A 15,354-nucleotide genomic window follows, 5' to 3' on the forward strand; every position below is an offset into this window, starting at 1 on the left:
AAATAGTTTAAACTGATTAACAATGTAACACCATTAATGTTTGGTAGTATGTTTACTGATATTAGACATTTTATATCGATAAAAAGTTAAAAAGATTAAAAACCCTTAAAAAGTAAATTTGTGTTTCAATTGGAAATTTTTCCGCATTTTATTTTTCCGGAAAATTAACAACACTAGTAATTTCATTTTCTCAAGTTTTTTCAAAACGTAAACAATATAAACTTAAATAGAAAGAAGTGATAGAAATTAGTGAAATGGTGTATTAGCCAAATTTTGACGAGCGTATGACGTATATGACGTCATCAATCGGTTGTTTTATATATTCAATAACTGTGGGGCTTTTAACGAGGCCTGGCAAGAACGAGGTTAGTCGTTAATTTTGTCCTTTGGGCCAACAAAACCAATTAATTGATAATTCCGTAATAACCGTACGAGCTCGTTCCGAAAAACGTATTGTACTCCCATACCATTGTTCTGAAAATAATCGCCCTCTAAAATCCCAATGCTTCCCCCCCCCCAAATCTGAAAGGAATACACCTCTAGGCTGCCTTTTATTCTTCGTGCCATTATCTCCTTCGCTCTCTCTTTCTAGAACTGTCCCCTCGCTGCTAAACGAATTGGCCGCCCCATCTAGCGGAAATATTTGTATAAATTCTTAAAGCGATTACTCTCGGAATCATCGAGCGAGTGTGTTACGATAAAGCCACATAGAGAAAGCGATATAGCCATCTATCGTTTGTTTCTCGTTCGCACCCACTTCGGCCGAACAGCCTTTACCCTATCACTACAATGTCGCGACCAGCTGCAATTATACACTGGCCTTTTTGGTAATGGCTTCGAATCTCACTGCAAACACTTATATTAGATTTTGGCAAAATAATAAAAGCTTTATTCAATTCGCGAACCTCTCTTTCGTTTCGATAGGTGGAGCTAGATTAGTTTTACCCCTCGTTTAACCCCCTCGTGGGGTGGTAGCCCCTTATATGGCGGGAGAGGGGATATTTTGTAGCCGCCTAAAACAAAGGTTTTCCAGATTCTAATTTTCTACTTCGCTTCACGAGAGAAACAAAAGTTCTTAAATTTTCAAACTAAAGGTCGTTTCAGTCTCTTTTTGCAATTCGCGTTCAGTTAGGCGAAGGGATACACTGTGTTACGGAAAAAAGTAGTTCTAGGGCAAAGTGTGACTGAAATAGAATGAAGCGTTACGTTACTACCCTATATTTTTTATTTAATAACGTGAATATTTTTTTCTAAGGAATTTTTTTGGTTTTATATTTTATGATTTCATTTTTAAAAATAAAGGCGTCATTGTAGGTTGCATTTTCTTAGCCATTAAAGCGTTAATATTTTTAAAAAAATATAGTTTGATTGAAAAACTCTTAATCTTTAACGGTAAATTTAATTATCTGGTTGCATGTTTATTTCGCGCAAACACTCGCGACGTAACAAACCAATTTGCTAATGAGATATTTTTTGTTTCAAATCCAATTTCATTTGATGCGAAAATTCTTTGGTAAACTCCTTTACAAAAAAATAAAAGAAAATGTGTTGCAAATTAGATTTCTCAAAAAGGCTTAAAAATGTAAATTAACTAATCGAAATGTATCGATTCGCGCAAACGGAATACAAGCTTTGAATCAACGGGAGAGTCATCTCGTGGGGAAATTCGTAAGCCTTTTTCCGTGGTATATTATTAAAAGTAACGAAAACCCACTAGATAAGTCACATTATCGCCATCTAGCGGCTAAAATTTCAACTGACAGTGTCACCCGCAGGTTGCTTCATAAAGTAACTTTTTCTTGCCAGGTTGTCTGCCATTATCATTTTGCGTCATATTTAGCAGACCGTTTAGCAACTTGCCGGTGGCGTTCTCAATCGGTGCATCCATGTGCAGCACAGTACGTCACCGCTACGTAGAAAACGCCACTAACACGATGCACTCGTGGCACACGATAGCACCAGACGTGTATTATATCTCTTACTAGTTCATTATTCTTTAAAATGAAACATGTTCCCGTCGCATGTTCCTTCGCAGGTTGGAACGTTAGCCAATTTCGCGACTTTTAAATTGTTAAATTTAAATTGTTAAAATTAAACTACTTATATCATTACATTTTTTAAATGAAAAAGATTTTGAAAATAATTTATTTATCCAGGCATTGTAACCCGGCCACCTGAATAAAGTCGCTTGATGACTTAGGCCTAAGGTGGTGCCTTGGGTATTAGCCTAGCTGATTATTATTATTATTATAATTATTATTATTATTATTATTCAGTTATTATGCGTAGGAACATGTGTAAATCGCGTAACATTATCAAGCTAGTCAAATGGATACCGTTCCCGTAAGAGAGATATAGTTAACTTCTGAAAGCGATGTTTATTAGTTGGGTCTTCAGTAAAACTGACATTGTGTTGTCCTTATAACCAATAAAGCTAAAGCAGGAAAGTGGCGGAAAAGTGTTCAATTTGATGTCGATATTCGGTCGCAAATAATATTTTCTGATCCTGAACATTACACCTCCAGGATTCCTGATAATCGGCCACCAAAGAGTGGACCAACCGCCATTCGCAGTGCTAGATTCAGCGCAGGACCATACAACCGCCGGCGGTAAGACCAATTACCACAAATCTCAATTAATCATACCAAATAATCTATCGAACCCTTCGTTAAATTTAAATTAATTTTCACCAATTCGAAAAAACGTTTTTAAAAATTTAAACTTTTGTACCGAAGTTCGTTTTGTCATGCTTTTAATCTTATAGATACGTACGAAATAGAATGTTGCTTTTTGTGCATTTAAACTATGGTGTTTACAGAGAATGCGATGTTTTTTCTCTCTATCTATCTCTATTCTATCGTATAATTTAGAAAAATAGACATATAATTTTTCTCTCTCTCGTAATAAATATTGTATTTGTATAGTTGTTACTGTAGTTTTTTTCGCGTCGTCTGCTACTACATAAATTAGATTAAATTAATGAGAGACATCGGATTTGGTCAGAATGTCAATAGAGAATTTTATTACAAAATTAGATTTAAGTTGCATCCGTGAATATCGTTTACCAAATTAGATTTGGTTATCTTAAAATGATCCGCGTAGTGAGAATATAAATTTTTGCAATCTCAAAATTAGGTTTTTGCGCGTGACCTTTACATTTTTGGGTTTAGTAGGAGGTCACTCAAATGTTACGTAACATACCATAGTTGTATACTGGAACCCAAATTTTTAATTATTTTAACTTTCAATCACAATTTAGTAATTGTTTTATTCATTTAAAATAATATGATTAGTTTTCTAAAGATAGAATAATAAATAAATATTCTTAATAAGTGAGTTTCAATAATATCTGACGCATGCGCCGTTAGGTGAAAAAGCAGACAAGGATGGTACTTTGACGTAACACCTAAGCGTGACCTTGGTGAACTAAAACGTCAGTTTAGGCTCACACTTGTTGGCAAAAGTATCATCCTAATATTTAATTAAACTGAATTTGGTCTTGGCCCAAATTAAATTATCGCGGTTTGATAACCTCACTGACATCTATCGGATTTAAAATTAACTAATAGGATTATACTTTGCACCAAAAAATTGTATTGAAACTCGCTAATTATATTAACACGGTAATATTATTTTAATTATTAATATCCAGCTAATTTTATGATATGAATCAACCATGTGAAATAAATAATCTTAGAAATAAAACTTGGAATAGTTTTTCGACTAAAGTTGCAAAACTAACAAGTTGTCAAGCCAAAATATACCACTCTTCGGGAGAGCTTGCCCTTGGTCGTATTAACTACACAACAATAAGCCGCCATATTCAGAGCATTCGCCTAAGAACGTAATCCCGGTGCTATCCATTGAATTGGGAATAATACTGCTAGAATCACAATTACGATTTCGGTTGCCATGGTTACGCGGGACCTGTTCTGATAAGACTGTACGAAATTCATCTTTATAATTAGGCCGTAGCGCCATCTATATTTTGTAAAGTTATATGGTTAAAAATAAATAATTATTAGCTAACTCACCGTAACTTGAGTTAAAAAGGATCGTGTTGACAGAATAAAATTATTTTTAAACAACTTGAAAGGTTTGTTTGTTACGAGAAATCATACAATTCAATTTCGCATCAGATTCGCGAATAAATTCAATTGCAATATAGTTTCCACCACTGGAGACAGATGCCCCCACGGTAGAACGATAAAGTTGATAAAGTCTCCTTATTGAACGAAATTGGTCCCGCGCCAGCTAGATTTAGTTGTACCTCTATTTATTCCCAACTCAATGGTGCTATCCCTACAAGTAGTATGTTCTTTATTATAATTAAAATAAATATTACAAATGATATTGCCTTAAACAAATTTCAAATATCAATAGAACAAAAAACCAACTTTAGACCAAAAACGTTATTAAATTAACAAAGCAACAAAAAAGAAGCAATTATTAGTGCGAGGAACTATTTTAAGGACAACAAGTTGGCAAGTCAAAATATACGGAAGAGTTTCTAATTTTCAGTGAAGGGTGACATGTATCCGTGGTTCTGTGGTAGAACGTTCACCTGTCGTGCAGGAGGGCTCGGGTTCGAAGCGCGCCCGATACTAACGCAAATTGAAAAAAATTGTACTACACCCAATGACAAAAATAGGGCTTTTTCGGAAAAAGCTTTTCCTAATTCCAAGAAACTGCGAACGCAGTGATTACACTTTGCCCCGAAAATACGTACGCGTTCGTAGACCAGACAGACACGGTGATGGTAAAAATGTACAATGGTATCATTGAAAAATTTGAACAAATTTCGAAAATGCCAAAAATTGAAAACATAGATCAAAATTGACAAAAAAAAACATCAAAATTTATCAACTTTTGATCAATTTGAGGTCAAAATCCCATGTTATTTTCAATGGGAAAATTTAATATTTTGTGTTGTCAAAAACATTTCTCATTGCCATGTCAACACGGTTGACAATTGAATAAATTCCCTTTAGGATTTTTTATGATACATGAAGGTCTACCAATCCCCCCAGTTTGTACAAAATCGGTGGGTTACACTTCGGGATGTCTCCTTGTTAGAAATGGTACTAGATATTTTGCCTTTCTTAACTTGCAACAAAAAATGCACAATGTGAACGTACCTTTTAAAACGTTCAAACTTAATTTAACTCTTCTAAATGGCGTTTTAATTTAAGAAAGAGGTTATACAAAGTATAAATTGTAAGAAAAAAGTAATGGAAAGTTTGATAATTTGATTTCGTAGGAGAGTTGGGGAGTTTTTACTCAATTACTGTTGGGTCCACTTTATCCTCCGGGGTGCCTCTTTCAATTAGCAGTGCCAATGTAGAAGACCATTGACGCAAAAGTCTCTTTTTCTTAGAGGTATAATGGCACTTGATCCAAGTGTATCGAGAGGAAAGAGGTGCTATTTTCTTTTGATCAATTAATATGGAAAGACAACATTTTTGTTCGAACTAGCCCCAGCCTAAAAAGCTCCACTCAACCGCGTATCGATCCCAAATCGATTTTATTTTCTTCACTTAGTGCTTCCACCGTCAATTTTTCCCCTTTTAGTTTTTGGGATAATGCAATATTCTTGCTCTCTCTCAGATTATTGATCGTCAGATATGCTCCCAGTTACCCTTATCGAACTGCTAAAACCGATTATCCAACATATCATAATCCGCGAGCCATAGGCCATTTCACCTTTCGAGATGCGCCTTGCGGTACGGTTTTAGGTTCTGGATTTTATTATAGCTCATTCTAGTTTAAAATAGCTGGAGCTTTCAGACAACGTATATCTTAAGAGTCGAATAGGTCAGTTAAAGGTCGAAGGTAGCTTTCAAGGGGTCATCGTAAGTCATTATAGCCATTCAATAAAAATCCCTCATTTAGATTTCTCTTCTTAGTTAAGTCACGATTATTTAATTGTTGACAAATTATTTTCGTTTAGATGGTTACCAGCTTAAACTAGCAAGCCAAAACAAACAAGGCGAATATGTTAATTGGTATTATCAGAAATATACAGGGTGTCCACTAAAAACCAAAAAATTATAAATAACCAAAAAAAGTTTTTTTTTAAATATTTCAAATTTCTATGGAACATTCCTCGCGCAAGGGGACATTTACCAGTGTAAAATTGAATGACCTTGAACAATGTCTTCAAGGTCATTCAAAAACTTTCTCGCGAATCGTTGGGTTTACGGATTTGGTTCCAATTAGAAAGTTGTTGCTCGCCATGCATATTATTGGTTCAAATAACTAACCAAATTTGACCAATCATAAGCCGATAAATTTAAAATTAATGAATGACCTTGTCATTCAATTTTACACCAATAAATGTCCCCTTGCACGAGGAATGTTCCATAGAAATTTTAAATAAAAAAACGTTTTTCAGTTATTTATCATTTTTTGTTTTTTTAGTGGACACCCTGTATAATACCACTAGTACGAGTGTAGTGTGTATCTAGACTGTAAAAAATAAACAGGTACCTTCGAAGCCTCAAAGCATTTTTCAATGGGTGCAATTTTCTTACCAAACGATTCACCAAACTCGAAGATCTATTTGGTCCGAGTTTCGCGTCTTTTTGTTTGCTCGAAGACATATCGGTACGAGCTATTTGTAAGTTTTTAATTTTATTCAAATTTGCTTATGGTTTAGCTATCTTATCCCTTTTCATAACGGACTAATCTACTTATTCGTTAATTTTTTCACCAATCTGAAAGATTACCCTATAGTATACACTATCAGACTTTAAAATTAAAAATAAAATTAAAATTTCCAATTGCATTAGTGAATTTATATTTTATTAAAATAAATAATTATGATGAATATTTTTACCCAGACTAAAGTTGCGTGTGCTAATAGGCGAAACTATAAAGTCCAGGGGGGCTGAAAGGATGGTAGTCACGTGACTTTGTGGAGAACTTCAGCACCATCTATCCTAAGAAATACGAACTATTATTCATTTTATTTTGCTAATGGTAGTTTAAATTTTGATCGATTCGTCTAAATTATCTATTTATTATTATTATTATTTAAAACATTTTGTAATAGAAAAGTGAAATAGCTGTCTGCAGTATCTGGAAGGAATATTTTTTTTCTTTAACGTAGCACGGCCAACTATTTACAGGAGTTACCGAATCGAAGTTGGCTGTGAAAAGGTAGTCACGTGATTTTGTTTTCCCATTTTAACAAGTAGCAGATCTTTTGTTTTAAATAATTATTAAATTTAGTCAACCATGGTAATAAAAGAAAATATTTATAATTAACAAGTTGGTTAAGACCAAATTTAGTTTATAGCATCGCCTATTGGAGCGTGCCACCGATCGTGCATCGCGTGCCGTTGTTAAACAGAAGCGAGAAAGTGCCCTAACGTTAATCTTTATCATTAAATAACGAACCATTTCTTATTTAAAATCGTGTCGCAATAAAACATTTCCATATTAGTTCCTAAAGATTTGGAATGATGCGACCAAAATAATCAAAAATTGGGAAAAATATTTATTCGACGTATTTTTCCCGCTAACTTTCAGTTGTTGTAGATAACGTTATTTGGTTTTTCCCGTTTTAAGTGGATTACTTTCTGAAGTCCCACTCGTTGGCGTGTTTATTTTATTTGCAGACAAAATATTTTTACGTCTGTATTCATTTTATTCTCTGTCTCGCGATTCGAGAAAATATTTAGGCCTCAACGTCTCAGAGGATCAAAATCTTTTTTTTTTTCTTATTTATCCGCTCTAGACAGAAACTGCCACAGACCAAATATCTTCCGATCGCGTTTACTATCGTTATTTATTACGAAATATTTTTATAAATAAACCCAAGGACTTATATTTATACATTTGTGACAGATATTAATCTGCACGCAAAGATCGCACCTTTTACCGTGCGATTTTAATTAAGAATATATTCAGGTTTTCTTCGTAAATTACTATTACCAAAAGTGACATAATTACCAAAAGTGTGACAATCCCTGTACTTTCGTATGCTAAAGGTTTAATGAATGCTCGACTCGAGATCGGCCACATAAAAGACTATTTATGGACGCCTTTCTGGATCTTTTTTTAGTCTATGCTATTATATCGTAGGTAGATGGCGATAGCATCTCCACAGAACGAAGAAAAATCAAAAAGTACACTAACTTTGACCAGTGCTACTTACAAGGAGACGACCCGAGGTGTTACACACCGATTTCGTTCAAACTCGAGGGATTGGTAGACCTTCATTTAACTTGAAAAATCATAAACGGAATTTATTCAATGGGCAACGGTTTTGCCATGGCAACGAAAAATGTTTTTGACAACATAAAATTAAAATATTTCCTATTTAAGACATATCGGTTCATTTTCACCCATTTGGTTCAAATTGATCAAAATGTGATCAATTTTGATTTTCTTCGTCAATTTTTAAAAAAATTTTTATAATTTTGGTATTTTCAAATTTTTCACAGGGGGGAGGGACCCTTGGAATCGGTCTAAATCCCATGTTATTTTCAATGGGAAAATTTCCATTTCATGTTGTCAAAACATTTTTTGTTGCCATGGCAAAACCGTTGCCCATTGAATAAATTCCCTTTGGGATTTTACAAGTTACATGAAGGTCTACCAATCCCCTGAGTTTGAACAAAATCGGTGTGTAACACCTCGGGTCGTCTCCTTGTTAGTTCCTCCGTTCCTCACTACGAGGCGTTATTTGTTGGTTTTAACTTCCTTCCCTCCCCAAGGCATACTTTCCCTTCGCCCCTCCCAACTTGTATTTCGCTCGTAACATTCATTATGAAATAGGTCCGATTGAGAAACTTTTGGTAATTATGTCACTTTTGGTATTACGAAGAATTAACTATGGCTTCTATATTTAATATTTATGGTTTATATTCTACGCCTACAAGGGAAGAGAGGTGAGTGGTGTGTCTTCCGCCTTAGCTGTCTTGCCGGTACAAATTAACAGGGCCCGTGCAGCCTCGGGGGCCCAATTTGGAGCAAACGAGTCACACTTCTCCCCTAAAATGTATAGTTATCTCCAATAGTTACGGCTCTTTGGAGGCCCAAAATTAATATTTTTCCAGGGCCCGGGCCCACTCTCGGTGGCCCTGTTCTTGCCTCTTTAGCTGTAGGAAGAAGAAAGGCGTGGTTTTTCGACAGTAAAACCCGACTAGAGCATAGTGCAGGCGCCATATTCTCAGTTAACTTTACTTAATTCTTGCTATTAATAAACGATAACGAACAAACGTTGTGTCAGTCAAATAACACGCATTCAGAAGTTAGGTTTAAGTTAGACTTAGGCTAGATTAGCCAGGTTTCCGTTTAGCTTCGGTTTGGTAAATGTGGTATTGTCCAAACACTCATACCGTCTTCGTGTACCCGGCTTTACCAGTAAAAGCTTAATCTCTATTCCGTAATTTCGGTCACGTTCTATATTTACCCTGTCAGAACATGTATTTAGAGTACGTACGCAAAATGTACTCTAGATAACTAAACCCCCGTTGTATCTAGCTCGCGTTTGTAGGTCAGTTTTGCATACGGTACATTATACCTCAAAATATGAACCTCACGACTTGGATAGGTATTATATTTTTTTACGGGGTAGAAAAAAAAAAACCTGAAGAAAAATACTTTTGTTTCTCTTTAAATTAAATTGGTCAGAATGGAGAGAGATGTTTAGGGGTTTTTTGCAAGTTCTATATCATTTGAATTGCAAAATATGTGCCGAGAAAAACCAAATAGAAATTTGGAACTCTTAGCAGTTCCCGTTTCGCGCAAATTCCAAACGTCTACTTGTATCGAGAAATATTTAAGCCAACGCAAAAACCTAGTAAACGCCAATTTTTAAAATATCGAGTTAGTAGTAATTTCCAGTACACTTACTGGAAACATTTTCTTACGTTATCGAAAGAAATAATGTTAATCGAAATAAAGAAATTAAATATTTAAAATTAAATAAAACGGCGTTTACTACGTTTTTGACGGTGAATTTGGAATAGTCGGAAATCTTTAGACTAAAAATAATATTTTAACAAAAACGTGTTTTAAATATTTCAAACCCGTGTATTGTCTACGTTAGTTTAAAAGAAATAACTTTTTTTTACTAGGTGGACTTTCAAAATCTTTTATCCTAATAGAATTTTTTTTGCATCTACTAAAGAAAAATATATAACGCGTAAAGTTGTTTACGCAAATGTAAAGTTGAAATGCGCCCCAAAAAACCGCCTTTTGAAACGAGCTTGTGCATTCGATCGATCGTTTTTCTTTTAACCTTTTATGTTTAATTTGTACGTTAATTTACTTTACGCCTGGTAGAAGTCTTTTTTTTAAGGAAAACCAAATTTCTTATTATCGATGTGTATCTATATATATATTTTTTGTGTTTTACAGCGAGTGGGTCGATTCCCAAAGACACTTGAAATACGAAAAACGCGCATTAATACTTTTTGGCACTCGAGGGCGCAAGAGGTAATTGGCACCCGGTGGCAGTGCCTAGCGGGTAGGCAATGGTTTACCTTGATATATGAGAGGCGACCCAAAATCCTACTAAGTCGAAGCCTAATAATTTTAAATTGGGACCTAAAAAATAGGGTACAACATGCGCTTTAGCTATCTTCCCAATATCTCCTGGCGCCGCCACTGTTGGCAACCTTTTGGACCTGACCAGGAACCATAGTTTGCAAATTCTCTCCCCCACTGGTTAAAGGGGTTTTCCCCCGAGTTCTTCGGTTTCCCCTTTCCATAATAACTTGTAGAGGTTAACGGTAATAGGTAAGCTACGTTCACACTTACCCCTAAATTCGCTTCGTTTAGATAACTGGTTTTTAAAACCAACTTGAGAAATCGCTTCGTGTTGGTTCGGGAAGCAACTCGTCCAAGTCGGTTCGCTGGGAATCGCTTTCAAAACGACAGATCGGGGAAGTAAAATTGCTCGTATTTTCCAAAATAATGGGGATAAAATTCTAAATAATGTCAAATAATATTACTATATGTATAGTAAACGTGATTAACTAATTGTTTTGGGATACATTTTGGTATTTTCAAAATTCTAGTCATAATTTGAAATGGCGTTAAGCCTTGTCTATAAGCGAACCGGGGTGAAGCGATTTCCCACGTGTGAACTAAGAAGTATCGTAGCCGGTCAAAAAGTATTAGCCTAGCTGATTATTATTATTATTATTATTAAGGATTAAAGGCTTTTATTTATCTATAAATGCTCAACGGTTCAACCAAAATGTTTGCGTCCCTTCCCATGGACGCTGTAGAAAACTCCCAATTACAATTTGTAATTTTTCAAGCGCCTTTGGAAACCTAGATCAAAGGTTAAATGCTTAATTCGTACGCTTCGCAACCCTGTCCCCTCAAGTCGCTAATATTGATTTAATCTCTAATCAATCAATGAATAGGGGAAGTTTTCGCCTTTATAATTGTAATTTGAATGTTTTGTCTCTTAGTCGCGATGGGTCGGAGTCGGAGTACACCGGGTCTGGTCGAGTCTCGAGGTCGGATTCCCCTGGAGGAGATGACTGTTCCTTTGGTGGACCCCGTGACGTCATCGGTGGCCACGCTGCCTTCGGACGAAGAGCATCAGACGGAGACGCCTCTCACTTCGGCGCAGGCCGGAAGTAGCGCCAGCAGTTCCGGAAGTAGTCGCGCTAGCAGCTCTCATCAACAACCTCCACCTTCCATTCATCTGCCTGAAGTAGGAACTCATCTTCACCTTTTCCAATTTGTTCCACTATTATATTGAAATTGAATCAGTGGCGTAGCTAGCATGGGCGTAGGAACCAGGGGGGGCAGGGGGGCAATGCCCCTCCCTAGAATTTTGCTGGGAGGGGCAACTAATGTTATTGCCCCCTCCAACCTTTGGTCAGTTGAAATCTTCAAAAGGCTCAAATTATCATTTTAAAAGCATATACAGTTTATAGAACCTCAACTGTGTTTAGATTTCAGTCTTTTCCCGCCAATTCACATAGTAGTAAAAAGTACACACGCACTCGGAGAAACTACACTCCATTAAAAATTCAAAACCATTCTCCAGACCCCTTTTCGTTTCTCTTTGCCCCCTCCAACTTCTAGAACGTTCCTACGCCCCTGCTAGTTGGTGTAAGTTTTTATACTTTTCACGCCCAAACGGGTAGCAGCCGTGGTACACCCCCCCCCCCAAGCTACGCCACTGAATTGAATTGCTGCCTGATTAGCGCGTTTCGGTGTGAAACTGAAAATCTGGTTCGATCCATATTTTTATTAAAGGAAGTATGAACTAAATCTTTAAGCAAGTTGTTTTAAACGTAATTAGCGCCAATTACCCCTAGCTTCTGCTAAACCTAATGGGTGAAATGTAAATTTCTTTGGTCTATCATAAATATAGACGTTTCGTACTCCCTTTAAGCTAAAGTATAATTAGTACATTGGTACCAATTACAGTTATGAACTTTTATGTCATATATTTTTGAAAATATCACCCGCAGGGTACGTTTGATTATTTTCGTTTTGGTATTTGGTAGTTGCACCATGTCTGTTGCCACCAAAATGGACTTTCCACGCACAACCTTTATAGCATAATTCGAGGACCACTCTAACGGACTACAGCGCCACCTTGTAGATGTTTCTGCTATTATACTTTCTCTTTAGCCTTAAGAAATATCAAACAAAATGTTTGTGAAGACCATACTTTTAATATAATAATAATATTATTAAAATTAATTATTAATATAATAAAATAACCATAATAATACAATATTATAATATAATAATACAATATTATAATATATTAATACAATATTATAATATAATAATACAATATAATAACTATAATAATACAATATAATATAATATAATAATATAATAACAATAATAATACAATATATTAATGTAATATTATAATAAAACATAATGAAATGAAATTAAAAAGTGGTTTAATGTGCATTAAAACAATACAGGGTTGTATCAGCAAGTTAACACACAGTTTGTACTTAGTACATGATATTAGAAAAAGTTTAAAGATTTCCAAAAATATATAGTTTTAAAAATTATACGTGTTACTTGTGGAAGAAAAAAAAAGGAAAATTTCAAAACAATTTAAACAGTTTTGAGTGTATTTTGAGTATGTAAATGAGAGGTTTAATATTCTATTTGTTTTAAATGGGCAATTCTGCAATTATAAATATTAATTTTGCCACTAAATTTATTCACAGTGTTTAGTACTCTATTAATTGGATGTAATTGACTTTTTTCGGTTTTATACAAATTAAAATTTCTTGTTTTATAATTAGGCACACATAGATTGATATAGGGTAAAAGATTTGAGCATAGTGTAATGTTATTTGTTAGTTTATACATAAATATTAGCTCAGTTTGCTCACGTATGGTGGAAAGGGTATTTAATCCGATGTCTTTAAGTATATTTTTGTAATTATATCTGCAGTGTTTTCGAAAAAAGAAATAATATAGTTTATCTAAAAATTTACGTGGAATTTTTAATGATAATAATAATAATATTATAATAATATACAATAATATTATAATAAAACTTAATAATATAATAAATCGATAATATTATAATAAAACAGAATAATATAATAAATCAATAATATTATGAAAAAAAACCGAGATTTTAGTCATATTTAAAAGAACGCTCTTCAAAAACATCTTTTATATTTTTATCTTTAGCTTCATGTGTAAATTCGTAGGTGGCGCTTTTTACGATTGACCGTATTCTTTTCTATCGCGATTGTTGTCTCTGTTTGCCTGCCTTTTTTGTTTTGGTTCATTCGACGCGTTGTTTATTGATGTTCTACATGATACGACCGCCCATTTCTCTTTGTCCCGCCCCTTTTAGCACCACCCTCCCCGAGTCAGTCAACAGCAGCTGCCAGGAGCGGCGGGGGCGGCGTCGGCGGGTGGGGCGGCCACGAGCAGCCTGGCCCCGCCCACTCCAACCATCCACCACTTCGAGAGCCTCTCCCCTCAAGCCTTAGCCAACTACTCGCTGACGTCATCGACGACCACCAGCGCCAGCATCGTGTCGGCGGCGGACAGCCTTTTCCCCCCCGGCTTCCTGCGGCGCTCGGGGACCAGCTCGGGGTATTTGTCGCCTTCGCCTTATTACGGGCAGCCGGATTTCGGGGCGTCCGCCTCCCAAGACCTTCACCACTCTCACTACCATCAGCCTCTTCATCACCACCATCCGCGGAGCTCGCCCGCGCCGCCATCGCTGACCAGAGACTCGACCCAGGACGCGCTGCTGGCCGAAATCAAACGCCTTCGGGAAAGGCTGGTCACTCTCGAATCCGAGAACGCCACCATGAGCATCAAACTCAGCCAGCAACAGTGGGAAGTCGAGAACAGACTGGCCGAAATCGAGCTGCAGATCTGCGGGGGGGCCGTGTCCGCCATCACCGAGAGCAGCGCCGCCAGTAGCGGAAGCGGCGACGAGAACGAACGCAATCGGGAATCCATTATTTGACGAATCGAAACTAGCGATCAAAATACGGTCTACCCGTTTGTTTTAAGTCTACTCGGTCGACTAAGAAGCGATACCGGTGGCGCCATCTGTGTCCGTAACCTCGCGACGCGATACTTCTTCCGGTGATGTTGACGGAAGTGACGACAACGATGTTATAGGCGTGCTGACCGAAATTAAAGATATAAAAGAAATTACACCGAGGCTACTTGTACCTTATACCTATATAATATTGCGGAAATATATTATATAATATTATATAATATATTAAGAAATATAAAACCCAAAAGTTAAAAAAAAGACGAGGGAAAAAAACAACGCTGTACGAAAACTAAGTAACGCTGGGAAACAAAATAAGGTTTAAAACGAGAAATTAAATATCAAACATAGGACTTATTATATTTAAACAAATTGACTAAATAAATGAACTTAAATAAAAGTGAGAAAAGTTATTAAAAAAAATAAATATTTGTAAATATTAAATAAAAAAACTTAAAAATGCGCGAAAAGCAAAACAAAACGTACTTAGTACCGTATATAATATACTTTTGAAGGAAAAAAATTCTAAAAACTTTAAAATTACTACTTTAAAATCGCTTTTATTTTATAAATTAAGTTTCGGTTAAAACGAGTACATGAACGAGTTAAAAATTGAAGTTTCTAGGATATTATGACGATGATTTAGGATCAGAAATTTAAATTAAAATAAATCGAATGAAAAGTTCTACGAATTCTTTTTCGAAAAAATTATTTCCATTTATTTCATAAATATAACAATTATAGGGATTACTTAACAAGGGGTAAGTAATGTGGTAAATAACGTTATGGTATAAAATGGGAAAAGTGGTAAATAATGGTAAATCATATATATCCATAAAATATTTACAGCATTTTAAACTAAAACATAT

General features: G+C 35.5%; 1 protein-coding gene across 2 annotated transcripts in view; it reads left to right on the plus strand.

The window, feature by feature from the left end:
• LOC149953473 (cyclic nucleotide-gated channel alpha-3-like) overlaps window positions 1-15,072 on the plus strand; it is a 210,126-nt gene extending 195,054 nt beyond the window's left edge. For both annotated transcript variants that reach the window (XM_090168840.1, XM_090168839.1), the window contains exons 5-6: window positions 11,436-11,683; window positions 13,823-15,072. In XM_090168840.1, coding sequence (XP_090024966.1) covers window positions 11,436-11,683; window positions 13,823-14,449 — 875 coding nt within the window. In that variant the 3' untranslated portion in view covers window positions 14,450-15,072. The remainder of the gene's footprint in view (window positions 1-11,435; window positions 11,684-13,822) is intronic.
• Window positions 15,073-15,354: the final 282 nt, after the last annotated feature.

This window comes from Leiobunum rupestre, chromosome 3 (genome assembly GCF_980474605.1).
Source record: "Leiobunum rupestre chromosome 3, qqLeiRupe1.1.hap1, whole genome shotgun sequence".
Classification (NCBI taxonomy): Eukaryota; Metazoa; Arthropoda; class Arachnida; order Opiliones; family Sclerosomatidae; genus Leiobunum; species Leiobunum rupestre.